This window comes from Lissotriton helveticus, chromosome 6, assembly GCF_964261635.1.
Source record: "Lissotriton helveticus chromosome 6, aLisHel1.1, whole genome shotgun sequence".
NCBI lineage: Eukaryota > Metazoa > Chordata > Amphibia > Caudata > Salamandridae > Lissotriton > Lissotriton helveticus.
The window spans coordinates 331,744,019-331,758,604 of NC_136067.1; the positions used below are offsets into that span (position 1 = coordinate 331,744,019).

At 44.4% G+C, this 14,586-nt stretch overlaps 1 protein-coding gene across 3 annotated transcripts in view; it reads left to right on the top strand.

Annotated features, from left to right (window-relative positions):
* Positions 1 to 14,586, top strand: part of NBAS (NBAS subunit of NRZ tethering complex) — a 2,361,081-nt gene that overhangs the window by 58,638 nt on the left and 2,287,857 nt on the right. For all 3 annotated transcript variants that reach the window (XM_078647778.1, XM_078647779.1, XM_078647780.1), the window contains exons 2-3: positions 6,775 to 6,829; positions 7,247 to 7,283. In XM_078647778.1, the coding sequence (XP_078503904.1) occupies positions 6,775 to 6,829; positions 7,247 to 7,283 (92 nt within the window). The remainder of the gene's footprint in view (positions 1 to 6,774; positions 6,830 to 7,246; positions 7,284 to 14,586) is intronic.

The window sequence follows — 14,586 nt, forward strand, 5'->3', positions numbered from 1 at the left end:
GCACTTATTTTTTTCCATTTAAAGCACTGGTTGCATGCCACAGTGCGCAGGAGAGTCTCTGGGCCGCAACCTGTAAAACATAATGGCTGAGGGAATGTGGCGGGAGTGGGGTGGGGGGGGGGGGCGGGGGGTAGTCATACAACCTTTGAGAATACTATACACCATTTATTTTAAGGAAATATAAGTAGTTGTTAACTGAACAGACAATGACCGGCAGTTCCTGGCAGGCGAGGGATTCAGCTTCTCCATGTGAGAAAGATCCTATTTGCTATGATATAATTCAGTAAGAAATCAAACATTAAGCGTCCGAACAATTTTACAGAGTTTTTCTCAAGCCTTAAAATAAAATGTCCTTTATGTCCACCACTTTTCCCCCATAAAGACATCCGTGTGTGAGTGGTGGAGGCATAACGAGTTTAACTCAACATTCCCTGCAACCACAGTTAATTTGAGCCTAGGTGGAGCTTGCAGGGCAGGTAGAAGGGGCGTGGTTTCTGGGAGAAGAAACAGGAGATGCAAATGATGCCTCCACTTGTCTTTGACACTGTTCCACATCTTTCTGGAAATACACATATGTTGAAGTGGTTTGATTGGCAGCTTGCTGCGTCAATGCCAGACCTAAAACGAGCACCCTCAGCCTAGCTCCTCATAATTAGGCTCTCGTTAGGCACCAACCTCCCCTCCGATTTGGAGGGGTGCCAACCCTGTCCGGATGTAACGCAGGAGCTGGAGCATGTTCGATCCGGAATAAACGTTCGGATGCATTCTGGAGGAAAAAAAGCACAGGGATTGCGAATGGGATGCGGGGTATACAAGACAAATTCCACATGTGCATGGTTAAAAGAATGTCAGCTACTTAGGCATCATAATGTCCACTACACCATTTTTAAAAAGCACCATAAACTACAGCACCAACGCACTTTTAACACCTTCCTTTATTCCCTGGTTCTCTAGCGTTTTTAACGTGTTGATATTAATATAATCTCTCTTGGCCTCTAGGGGGTGCTGACGTATTCCAATCCCTTGTCCTCCTCTATTCTGTGTAGGATAACATCCCCAGACTTTGCCTGAAATAAAGAATTTGTAAGCGAGGCAGGTTTTATACTGCTAAAAGACGATAAAGCATTCTTGTAATATTGCTGATAAAATGCACATTGAGGTAGAATATGCATTTCTTTGCATTTTCCTATACCCTGTCCCGTAGTCCAGGCCCTTTTCCATAGTCATTTTCTCTGGTCTTCCTTTTACCCTATAATAATAATAAACTAAAAATGATGATGGTAATAATTTTACTACTAATAATAATTATTATTATTACAAATGGAGTCACTCTCGTGGAAAACAAGACATCTTGCTTTTATTATAACATTTTCTGGGCTTGCAGCAGTGGATAACCTAATAATGAAGTCTCTGTCTGTAATGCACTTTTCAAGAAATATTTGTTTTGCTATAATTTGGTATAAATACGGAGGAAGCACTTCTAGAAATTAAGGTTCTTTCCCAACACCCAAAATGGTATAGTTCTACCTCATGTGCTTACGCTGGTAATTTCAAAGAATTATATGTAACCTTAAGGGCATTTCCACTGCATCCAATAACAGTGTCCCTAATGTGTTTACCTAGGTTCTTGGTAAGTATTATATCAAATCAGAATGTCATTCCTCTAATACAGTGTCCCCTAATGTATTTGTCATGGATCTTGGAGCGTATTCCATATACCAGGGGCTCAACTAGACCTGAACTTCGGGGGAGCAAAGACTCGTAGCCAGGGCTTGTCCTAACACTGGTTGCACACTGTGCAACAGTCTTTTTGGCACCTCCACTCCCATTTCCCCCTTCTCCATGAATTCCCTCACGACCACTCGCCAACAATGCACCTCATCAATCTATAGCCCCTTTCTGACTAACATGTCACTTTTTTATAGCGCTACACGTAGTTTTCTCACTCTGTTTTGTGATCTGCATTGTACACGTTCTTTGTAGCAAGCACATTAGCCCTTCTGTGTTGTGGGAGTGACATGAGTGCCCATGTGAGTACACGGTGAGCGATGCAACAGTGTGAGAGGAGTGACCGCAGGGTGAGTGAGGTGACCATGTGAATTTGGGTGCGGATGTAAATGCAGAGTGGGACAAATGAATGTATGGTTAGTGATAGGCTTCTTTGAGTGAGATTGCAGTGTGAGCATTGAGGTGGACAGGTGAGTGAAGTGTCATATGAGCAGGGTGAGTAGGGTGCTCGTGTGACTGCAGGGTGAGGTACAGGGTGAACAGCGCAAGAGCATTGTGAGTGCAGAGTGATCACTGTGAGTGCAGAGTGAGCGGTGTGCTCATTTGACCGCAGGGTAAGTGGAGGGAGAACGGTGTGTGTTTATGGTGAGTGGCATAAGTGCAGTGTGGTCACTGCGAGTGCAGGGTGAGCGGGTGGTGTGAGTGCGTGGTGATCAGTGTGAGTACACTGTGATCTTGTGAGTGCAGAGTGAGTGTGAAAGTGAAGGGCGAGAATGAGGAGTGAGTTCTCTGAATGCAGAGTGCATTCCCAGACACTTGTGGTAACTCAGCATGTTATTGAGGGCTGGCATAGGGTTTCAGATATAAGTTAAACTATTGCTTTTATGGCATTATTCAGGGTGCAGGGATTAATGGTGGAGGAAATAAATATTGTGCTCATCCTGCAATAAACTTCCAGTCTTGTAATAAGGGTTGCCAACTCATTTTATTGATGTCCCAGATGGTACAAAAATAAGCAGTCACCTTGAGCGTATTTTCAGCATTTATCTGTGCATACTTGGAACAGCAAATATAAATGAAAAGCATTTTTTATTGTGTTCTAGGGCTGCCTGAATGGTCCATGACTGATAATTAAAGGGAACAAAGATTGAAAAGTCACATTACAAATGAATACATGCTATTTTATTTATAACCCTATTTAGTGTCAAGACATCCCTGTGGTTTGGGAACTGACCGATCTCGGGTCGGCGGTCCGAAGCCGCAGTTACGATGCAACCGCACATGGTGCGATCGCAGACTCCCATTTCCCTATGGGAGCTTGTGCGGCGGTTGGTAAATGGCCTCATCACAAACTCCCAAAGAAAAATACGAGTCACTGTGGTGCAGGGATTTACTTGGCACCCAACCGGATGACGCGTAATGGACAGCAGGGGTTCAAAGGAGGGCTGAGCCAACCCTGAATCAGTAGATGAATGGCAAACCGAGTATCATGGCTGGGAGTCTGATTATGAGAAATGGCTTCAAGAAAAAGCACTTCAAGCTGGCTACTGCGCATGCACGCGCACACAAGGGAGACCTCTCCGGGAATAAATAATAATAATACGCCATTAATTAAGCGCGCAGCTACCCCAACGGGGTGTCCCGGCGCTATCACAGACAAAGAGCAGGGCTGCTGACCACGCTTAGACTAGTCCTGATGACTAAATAGCCAAGTTTTAAGGGATTTGCGAAACAAGGGGTCCGACTGAATGAGGCGCAGATACAGGGGAAGTTTGTTCCAACATTGAGTGGCGCCCACCTCAAATGATTTACCTCCAGATCTAGCTTTTTGGAATCTGGGGGTGACCAGCCGACATTGAGTGTTGGACCATAGAGTTCTGGTCTGAGCATATGGGCGAAGTCTCCTTCTGAGTTAGACCGGCCCTAGCCCTTTGCCAGCTCGAAAGGCTAGTGTCAGGGCCTTGAATTCGATTCGCTTAGCGATAGGAAGCCAGTGTAGTTGTCGCAAAAAGGGGGAGATATGTTGTCTGAGCAGAACGCCACAGACCAGGCGGGCCACAGCGTTTTGTACTGTCTGCAGTCTGCGGATCAATCCAATGGAAAGACCTAGATATAATCCATTTGCGTAGTCCAAATGAGAGGTTATTAGTGCATGGACTATCGATTTTGCGTGTAGGGTTAGGCAGGTAGTTAATACATTTTCTGATGGTTTTGATTTTTCCAAAACAGGCGGCTACAACTGTTTGCACCTGCACTCTAAGGGATAGCAGTTTGTCCCATCTAGCACCCAAATTCCTGATCGATTCTTTGGGAAGTGGGGCTGTGCCCAGTTCCTCAGGCCACCACAGATTGGAGGAACGAGGGGAGGGTTGATTAAAAAATAAGATCAGCGTTTAAGTTTCAAGAAGTTGCGGTCCATCCAGGCCGCAATGTTCTTAGGACACGCCTTGAGGGGATCAAAAGTGGTGACAGATACCGCCTTAAAAGTGAACAATAGCTGGGTATCGTCAGCATAGGGTATGATTTTGATCCCGGTTTTAGAGATCATCTCCGCTAGCGGGGTTAAGTAAACATTAAAAAGAAGCGGGCTCAGGGCAGAGCCCTGTGGCACACCCCATTTAAGAGGTTTAACAGGAGACGTAAAAGGGTGGGTCTGGACCTGTTGTTTGTTGTCAGAGAGAGAGGACGTTATCCAGGTCAGTACTGTGCCTTGAATTCCTATGGCCTTAAGTCGATTCAGAAGGATAGGGTGGGAGACGGTGTAAAATGCTGCAGACAAGTACAACAGCACTAACACCGCCTTTGAACCCCCATCTACCTCCCAGCACATCGAATGCGCCATTTCAATTAATGCTGATTCCATGCTATAGCCGGCCCGAAAGCCAGATTGAGATTTTACTACTTACAACGGAGCCAGGGCCTCAAAAGCACCTCCGACCCACTTGTTCAGGTTCGAGATGCTGATCTCAGGATAGTTGGAGAGGACGGGTTTAGAGTCCTTTGTAAGTTGCGTTATTGAATCCAAGATGATGTTGCTCAAATTGCTTCTAAATTCTTTAGGAATAGAGGTGGCTTTCTCTGGGCTGGACAACATAAATTGAAAACGGATCAGAAAATGATTCGACCATATTACAGGTAGGGGTGCATGTACTGTGATGTCAGGCAGATTAGAGCAGATCCGGTCCAGGATATGGTCTGCTTTGTGAGTTGGAGAGGAAACGTGTTGTCAGGTTACATCCTGTTAAAGTGGCAATAAAATTAGAGCTGTGTGGGCATGAGATATCATACACATGTAAATTCAGGTCCCCTAACATAGTAAAATTTGGCGTAACGTATACTAGCTTGCGCGATGTAATCAGCAAGCCTCGCAATTTCATTAACGCTGGAGCTCGGCAGTCTATAAAGCAAAAGACCAGAGCAGGAGGTGGTTGCAGAGAACTTGATACAGAAAGATAGCCCCTCCATAGAGTCCACCAGCTAAAAGGGAGGTGCTGTGATCTCCCATTTTGTTTTATAAATAATGGCCACCCCCTCCCAATTTCCCATTCTGCCTGTTGGCACACACAATGCCATAGCCATCTGGGATGGCTAGAGACGGAGTGGGATTGGTGTCCTCCCAAAGCCACGTCTCTGTCAAAAATAACAGATCCCAGTTATTATCTGTGATAGACTGGCAAATATCCAATCACTGTTTGACCAGAGACCTGCAATTGATCAGCCTGGCTTTTAGTGTCACCTTCAAAGGGGCCGGGGGGGGATTGGGGGGGTTGTGTAAAGACCGGGGTAAATGACATCTATGAGGACTAACCATGTTTAAGGAGAACCCACAGTGAAGACATGTGTAATCTACCTTAGTGTCTCCGAAAGTCAGGATGGGCGGGAACAGGCATGGAGAGGGCCTAAGAGAGATCAACTCTAAGTTGTTATAAATGTGACTGGTAGCAATGCTAAAACGGGCAGCATCTCTGGCCCTGGCTGCCGTCTGTAGCGGACGGGCTTGCCATGCCGCCAAGAATGTCTGGGGACCGTCAATCACTAGAGCGTCGCCCTGCCACAATGTGGTACAAAAGGGGTTGGTGATGGACGGAGCATCTGAACCAATCAAACACTCACACCCAGTCAACAGATCTGGGTTTAATCCATCACCTTTCTTTAGCCCACTCTGCCACCCGTATTCAGACATGGCCATATGCAAATCAGTCTGACCCTGTGCCTCATGGGAACAGTCCAGCCCGAACTGCCAAGCCATGCCTTCCCTGGAAACAAGTTTCCGAGGACCGGTTTCTGGCATTTCAGCCGTCTTCAGCCCGGCTTGCTTGAATCCAGTGGCAAAGTGAGCAAGCGACTCACGTCTGAGAATACCCTGCCAACTTATGGCGAACAAAGTGGTACAAAGGAGGGTGGTGATGGATGGCCTGCCACAATGGCTGCTCTAGTTTGCCTAGTCAGGAAGTGAGTAGGAATCCCCTGCTTAGGTTGGTTAATGACGCTCCCTCCACACAAAGACCACGAACGTGCTGCGGTGGACCGGGGAGACAGTCAGAACAATAGAACCCCAGGTGAGGAATGCCGGGATATGAATTGACAGTGAAGCAATTTAAAAATACATTAACTTTAAAAGCGTGAGCAGCAAGAGCAGGCGCTAGTGCAGCTTGTCAGCCTTTCAATCCTCAGGCTGTCTGTTCCAAGGCAAGAGCATCGGGAAAACCAGAAGATGTCACAGGCGATCTTTTTTTTTTTTTTTTCTTTCCTAATGCTAAGTTTATTTCCTGTATTGCTTGTCTATCGTTCAATCCTGCTGAAGTCCACTTCCCTAGTTTCCCTGCTCCGCGCAATACTACACCTCAGCTAACTGAAGGCTGGGCAAATTCTAGCTGATTGAGGAGAATAAAAATTAACAAGGTTAGTCAATCCGCCCCTCAGCCTATCCTATGAACTTGTGGTACTTGCACTTTGTATGAAATGAACTCCCCCATTTAACAGAACCATCCAAAATGTAAATGTTCGAATATTGCATGAACATTAATTCTATTATTCTATTTGCAGCCCAGAGGAAAAAGAGAACATGGCGTTTCATTTGTCATCACAAAAGCAATTACAGGTAATACTTGTTGATTTATATTCACAATCTGTTCTTCATGTCCTTTGTGACAAAAAAGATAAACTGTTAAGTATCTACTATTTTTTAATGTCCTAGTGCTATAAGGACCCATAATCTTCCTGCTAGTGATCCACCATGGTAGCAGTTATAAGAAAATAAAATGAATGTTCTTGATTTATTACGTATATGTTGTATCAGCAGTCAAGGCACTGATTTATTTTAGATTTTTTATATCTGTCTACCCCGATTCTTTGTCCTATTCCGTGCTTATACTGTAGAATAGATGTAAAATTGTTGAGCTAGGGGTACTCACAATCTCCTCATTTTTCGAATTCTTGCAGAACTTTTAGACTTTTGGAGATAAAGCATACGTCTTTAAAAATCTTTTTTTCCTCTTCTTTGTTTTTGATATTACAGGTCCCGCTCTGTTTATTCTGCAATACGTCTGGTACAGGTATGTCGTTTTGTTTTTTTCCAAAGATGCCACATGAAAACAAACTCCTTTCAGTTGCTAATGTCATTCTCATACTTTACACAAAATCTTGCCAGAGCTTTAAGTCTTCTTTCACAATTTAAAAGCCAGGGTACATCGTTTAAACCGTCTGTAATGATAACAAGCATTGTTAAAGTTAGTAGGTGTGGTTTTCAGTTGATAATGCATTTAGAAACCATGGGAAAGCCGAATTGATGTTTGTATGGGATAGCAGATTAAAGCCAGACCTATTGGTTTTCCCAGTGTTTGGTAGTGGTGGTGAGGCTATTGGTAGTGTTACAGTTAGTGATGAGAGTAGTATTGTTAGTTGTGGTGTGGAATTAGTGGTGGTCTTGGTGCTGATGTATTGGTGGTGTGTAATTGTCAGGGTTCATGGTTTTGGTGGTGGTAATGGTATTAGTGATGTTGGTATTGATCGTGCTATTTTGGTGGTAGCATGGATAGTGGCAGTAATGGTCTTGGGGTTGGTATCATAGTGGTGATGTTGAGGATTTTAGTGACGTGCTTTATTGGTGGTGTGGTATTCGTATAGATAAAGTTGTTGTCTGATCAAGTTCCTGCATACTAATGTGTACATGTGTGTGCACATATCCTACTTACTTTTTGTTCAGCTAATTGGGACTGCTTAAACCCAAGATTGCCCTCTGATGTGACCAACAAAAAGCAATTTGTAAGCCATTTTAGGATCAGGCTCACACGTGTATCATGACAAAATCATTCAAAAAGCAGGCAGGTAAAATCCATTTCTCTCTGTATACAAGGTATGTTTGAGAAAAAATAAATGTGATCATTTTGTGTACTTTTTAGATGTAAAATAGCCCCTAATGCATTGCCATGTAAGTACTGCATGGGAGGCAGAAAAATAGACCAAACATCGTATAGCATAGATGTGAGAGACAAATGCTCATCTGGAGTGATCTAAGATTTGATTGACAATGTCTGAGTGCAGCTCCTGGAAACAGCTGATATAAACCAGGTTAACAGTTAAAGAGGTCATTTCTAAAATACACTTTATGTATATTTATGGAATAGATATTTCAGACTGCTGCACTGTCACCCCAGATAGGGCAAAGAATAGACACTAAATATACATTCACCATGTCAATTAAAAGATTGCCGAAGAGAACCTGAAAACTGAACTGTTGTAATTTCTTGCTTAGTGGTGTCCAGGTGAACTGTGAGCCATTATGTAAAGATGTGGATTTCAGTGGGAGAACAAACCCTCCTCTGTTTCAGGCAAAACAGAGTAAACAACCATTTGTAACTTTTGTTGAAAGTGTTTGGCTGTAGACGCGGGTGACAGTTAACCAAAGCCAGCCGTAGGCCTCTGGGTTCTACCACGCCCATAATTCACCACAGTACTTGTCTAATAACAAGTTTTCCTTCCCACCGTCGATTTGGTAAGAATATTTCTTACCCTGTCTGTTGTTTAGTACTGTTAAAATCTGCTGGGACCTTTAGTGTGTTAAAAATATCTGCAATATTTGATATTTTTACATTTCACGTATGTATTTTGCTGTTAAAATTCAATACGATAAACACTTTTACGTTGCTGTTTCTACTAGTCTATATTTCTTGTTTTTATAGAGGAAGATATGGAAAAACTGAGGGCCTCGTTATGAGTGCCCCAGAGCACGGGTGGTTAACTAATCACCCCTGGTGTTAACTGTACCGTGGTCCAGTTAATCTCTGGGGCGTTAAATAATGTGGTTAGTGGGTTTGAGGCAATTGCTTGGAGAATCTGTAATTTTGGGTCAGATTTCCCTGGTAATTTTCCTTTCTCCACATCACTTTCGCCTGACAAAATCTCTGGGAGAAACTTGACAGATCTATGGGGTTCCCACTGCCCTTGCAATTCATATTAAGGCCTATAGCTATGTTTGTGACTCCATCTGGAATTCCTGTGCACTAGTAATGAGGACCTTAGTCATCTGTTTTTTTTCTGTTCGTAAACTTTTGTCAAAGCTCATTTTGGTAATGGAAGCTTGAAATATTTAGAATTAAATCGATATTTTTTAAAGATTCATTAAAGCCTCCTTATTAGTGAAACGAATGTGTATGACCTATTGGAGTTTTTCTTACGTTTTTAATACACTCCTTTCCTACAGTACTTAGGTATTTGAAGGCAAATCTTAATTTCTAGTATCTTTTACCTTGGCTCAGCCAAAGGCTTCTTTCCAGTAGTGCTTTTCACTGAAGAAGCCAGGTACGTCGTACCAAAGTTGGAACCAAGAGCGCATCGAAAGTATCATGCTCTCCTTAGACCCAAACTAGCCACAAATATTTTATTTATTCTCAGAAGAAATTACAGGTAATACTTGTTGATTTATATTCAGAATTTGTTCTTCCTGTCCTTTTTGACAAAAAAGGATAATAAACAATAAGTGACTATCTGCTAAGGTTCCAGGCTAGCAACAGGCAAGCAACAGGCAATGGTTAAGGCACAAAGTATTATTTAGAACGTTGGAATTTTGAGCGCTCCATTGAAAACAATGGAGTGCTCCGGGCTTCTAATGGCCGGTAGAAGCCCGGAGCATCAACATTCCAATGTTTGTTTACAGCTGTTGCTGTGAACAAGAGGCCTCATGGAGCCCGAGGGGATTTCAATCCCCCCCCCTGCTCCATGAGGCCTTTGTTTTACAAATGAGAACATTCTGCAGTCTTGGGGTGGACTGTTCTAATAGTCTTAGAGCCTTCCATAGTGGGCTGTACCGGCCATTAAAGGCCCACTTCCTTGTTAAAGGCCCTCGCCTCAGGCTTTTAACGCGCTGGAGCGGGCCTTTAATGGCCGGTAGATCCCACTTTGGCGGGCTCTAAGGCTATAGTATAACTCTCCTTTAGAATTTAGCACCAATTGAAGATGGCCACCAAGCACCAGTCCATTATATCCCTCTCTAAGACCTACTCTTTTTTTTGGGGGGGACAAATGATTCCAGTTCAGGAACTAGTACTTTCCGTTTTGATGGTTTCTGTTTTACCAGTATATTTAAAAACCGTATGACCTGTGTGCTGAAGTTCCTTCAGCTTGTTACAGTTTGGCATTTTGCTCCTGCTCTCAACCTGCAAGCTCCACTTATGCTTCACTCTTGCAAGCACCACTACTGGTCTTACCCCGTTCAAAAGATTCCGTTTTGTAAAAGCAGTTCATACACCTAGGAGTTAAAGTATGGATATATTCTGCTGTCAAGGTTTTTAGTTGGCAGGTTGTTTGTTTGTTTTGTGTTTTTGCTTGCCCCGGTTTCCTGCCCTACTATTTTGGCTCAAGGGGCCCTCTTTCTCTTGTTGGTAGTTACAGTATGGCTGTGGAATTTCTTTGGTGCCGCTGTGAAATCGTCGATAGACTGATACCTACATCCAGCCATTAACTCTTTCATCTGACCTGGATAATTTGTGCTCCCGCTGGCATGAATGAACCTTTCTTAGTCTGAATTGTGTTATAGACGAATGCGTTCACTCTTTCTTTGTATAATATCAGAAAGAAATTGATTCACAATTATTTGCACTAGGTGTGCAGAAAACACACAAGTCTGATCTTAATAGAACATTGCTGATCCACTTATACTATTAACTTTCTTGGTGGCTGAACTTTTCTTGTTTGACACATTTTCAAAACCGACATCTTCTTGCACCAGGAGGACTATCTGTTTACGAAAATCGCAGCTGTACTTGTTTTTTAATAGACAGCCAAATTATTTTTTTGTGTGAAAGCTGAATCAATTTAAAAGTAAGTGTTTCTTTTGTGTACAAAATCTTTGTGATAAAAAACCTTATTTCTGGTGATTAACATTTTTCTGCTCTTAATGAAGTACACCATATATCTGCAAACTTTAGTGCTGTTTATTGAGAAGGGATGGTACCTCTCACCAGTTAGGCATATCATTGTTTCCTCCTCAAAGGATGACGAGGAGGCTTCAAGCCATTTAATAGGTGCTCGACCCTTCAGTGACTTTCATAAGGCATTTAACCATTGAGCCTTCTTCTTGTAGAAGCTCAAATATCAGAATCTTGGTTGTCAGGTTGCTAGAGGGTTTCCAGTGATCATAAGATCAATCATTCAGAACATTTGTAAAGCGCACCACTTACCCGTGAGGGTCTCAAGGGTGTGGGGGGAGGGGATGCTGCTACTGCTCAAAGAGCCAGGTCTTTAGGAGTCTTCTGAAGGTCAGCAGGTCTTGGGTTTGGCGTAGGTGGGTGGGGAGGGTGTTCCTGGTCTTGACGGCGAGGTGGGAGAATGATCTGCCGCCGGAGGTCGCTCTTCGGATGCGGGGACTGTAGCGAGGGCGAGGTCGGCAGAGCGAAGCTGGCGGGTGGGGATGTTAAAGCTGAGTCGTCTGTTAAGGTATACTGGTCCGGTGTTGTGGAGTGCCTTGTGTGCTTGGGTGAGGAGCTTGAAGGTTGTCCTTTTGTTGACAGGGAGCCAGTGTAGGTCTCTCAGGTGGTGTGTAATGTGGCTGCGGCAGGGGATGTCGAGGATCAGGCGTGCAGAGGCGTTTTGGATGCCTTGAAGTCGTTTCAGGAGTTTGGCCGAGGCTCCTGCATAGAGGCCGTTTCCGTAGTCCAGCCTGCTGCTGACGAGGGCCTGGGTGACCTTCTTCTTGTTTCATTAGGGATCCACTTGTAGATCTTGCGGAGCATGCAGAGGGTGTTGAAGCAGGAGGAAGAGACGGCGTTGACTGCTTTGTCATGGAGAGGGTGGAGTTGAGGATGACCCTAGGTTGCGTGCATGGTTGGTGGGTGTTGGAGCTGTTCCCAGTGCGGTCGGCCGCCAGGAGTCGTCCCAGGCCGAGGGGATGGATCCGAGGATTAGGACTTCCGTCTTGTCAGAGTTCATCTTCAGTCGGCTGTTCTTCAGCCACTCAGTGACAGCTTTTATTCCTTCGTGGAGTTTGGTTTTGGTAGTGTTGAGGTCCATGGTGAGGGAGAGGATCAGCTGGGTGTCATTGGCGTAAGAGATGATGTTGAGGTTGTGCAGTCTGGTGACGTAGGCGAGTGGTGCCATGTAGATGTTAAACAGCGTTGGGCTGAGGGATGAGCCCTGGGGTACGCCGCAGATGTTCTTGGTGGCTTCGGAGCGGAAGGGGGGGAGGCGGACGCTCTGTGTTCTGCCGGAGAGGAAAGAGGTGATCCTGTCCAGGGCCTTCTCTTGGATCCCGGCATTGTGGAGGCGTGTGCGTAGTGTGCGGTGGCAGACTGTGTCGAAGGCGGCTGACAGGTCCAGGAGGATGAGGGCCGCGGTTTGTCTGTTGTCAAGCAGGGCCCTGATGTCATCAGTAGCGGCGATGTGGGCAGTTTTCGGTGCTGTGGTTACAGCGGAATCCTGACTGGGACGGGTCCAGGATGCTGTTCTCGAGCTAACGGGTCAGTTGTTTGTTGACGGTCTTCTCGATGACCTTCGCTGGGAACAGGAGCAGGGAGATGGGCCGGAAGTTCTTGGGGTCCGCCCAACAATCTTTTGAAACAGAATGTGTCTTTAGGCCATTCATCCCAACGGCCTATCTGCAGTTGTAAATATTTTGTTGACTGTTTGCTTGCACTTTTTCTTATTGTTGCAGGGATTCTGCTCTGGAATAGAACTATGTTGGGACCATAGAACATAAGTATGTAGGGACTGAGTCGCCATACCACCTCAGTATTCATGAGCCCTAGTCTGACTAACTATAGTGCCACACCTGCCCTCCTAACCTTACCAGAGAAACAAGTGAATTGGCATCCCAGAATACGACACTCTGGACCCTCTCAGTAATCATGGTAACAGGTCACACCCTTTTGCTCTCTCACTCGTATTTGTCCACAATAAGATAACCAGGAGACACAAAGGAAGTTTAGAATATTCATTTAAACTATCATGCTCTGAAATGCAGTATTTGTGCCACGATTAAAAAACCAATGCATACTAAAAATATAATTAGCATGGTTACTGAACCTTATACCATGAAAAGCCCTGTCATTATATAGGACACAGTAGTCTAATCGCCCCTCCCCGCTTCTGAAGCTGGATGAATATTTTTTTATAAGATGTCTGGGATTTGTAGCAGACCCTGTGCCTAGGAATACACAGATGGAGGCTCTACATCTCGGCAAACTGAGTGATCTTGTTTCAGAACTCATGTTCCATGTGCATGTTTTTGGTTTCCTGTGCTCAGCTATATGACTAGCCATGTGTGCACATAAACAGCTACATTTCTATAAAATAAATGTACCAAAAAAATGTAAATCCAGTACTTGTATAGCACACAAATCGCCCCCAAAGGGGTATCTCGGCGCTGGGGGCTGTTGGGAAGATTAAGCAAGCTATTGCCCAGAGTTGCATGGTGCTGGGCAGACCCCTGCCGCGAGAGCCAGGGATTGAACCATGATCCCCAGCGCCCAGCATCAGTCGCCCTGGCCGTGGCGCCACACCTCTCCCCTAGGTGCTAGTGCCTGGCCAGAAAGAATAACAAGGAACATTGTTGTTTGGCCTTGTCTATGATGGTCAGTTCAAATCTCAGGTAAAGAACAGAACACAAAAACATATACCAGTTCCATGTGAAAGTACAATGAGGCACAAAAGCAAAAGAAAATGAGGCTATAACATGCACAGTTAGGCTAACATAGTGAAAACATCAATGGGCCATGCAGGGAACACCCAACATTATTTGACCACAGTAGAGTATAACATTTGCTGTTAAGCCTTCATTCATGTAACATAAGTCAATGCCTTTATGGGGTTTGTTTCTAACTTGTCACTCATTTACTAGTTGAGATTTTCACTGCCTAACCTATGACTGGCATCATACCCATAGCACAAACTGTGGTTAACAAAATAAGTTGGGAGATTGCTTGCTGCAATTTGTATTGCGGCGTACAACATGAGATTTGTATTTTATTCTAAAGCTATGTTTTATTATGGTTTCTCTCATTAGCTCAGTGGTTCCCAAACTTTTTTGACCTGTGCCTCCCTTGACCTAACCGGCAGTTGGCCGTGGCTCCCCACCATTTTTTTACCGGTGGGTGGGGGGTATGTACTTCCTGTTGTCTTCCTTAAAGTAATTGGGACGCAATGAAGGTATTATAATGGTTGGAATGCTTGAAATATTAATCTCATCTTTCACTTCACTCATCTATCCATCCTTTTGTCCATAAAACCCCCTTTCACTCACTCATCAATCCTTACATCCACCCTTTCACTCATCCATCCATTCACCATTCACTTATAAATTCATCCATCCACCCATTCACTTGCCCATCATCTACCCTTTCATTTATTCATCCATCCATCCATCCA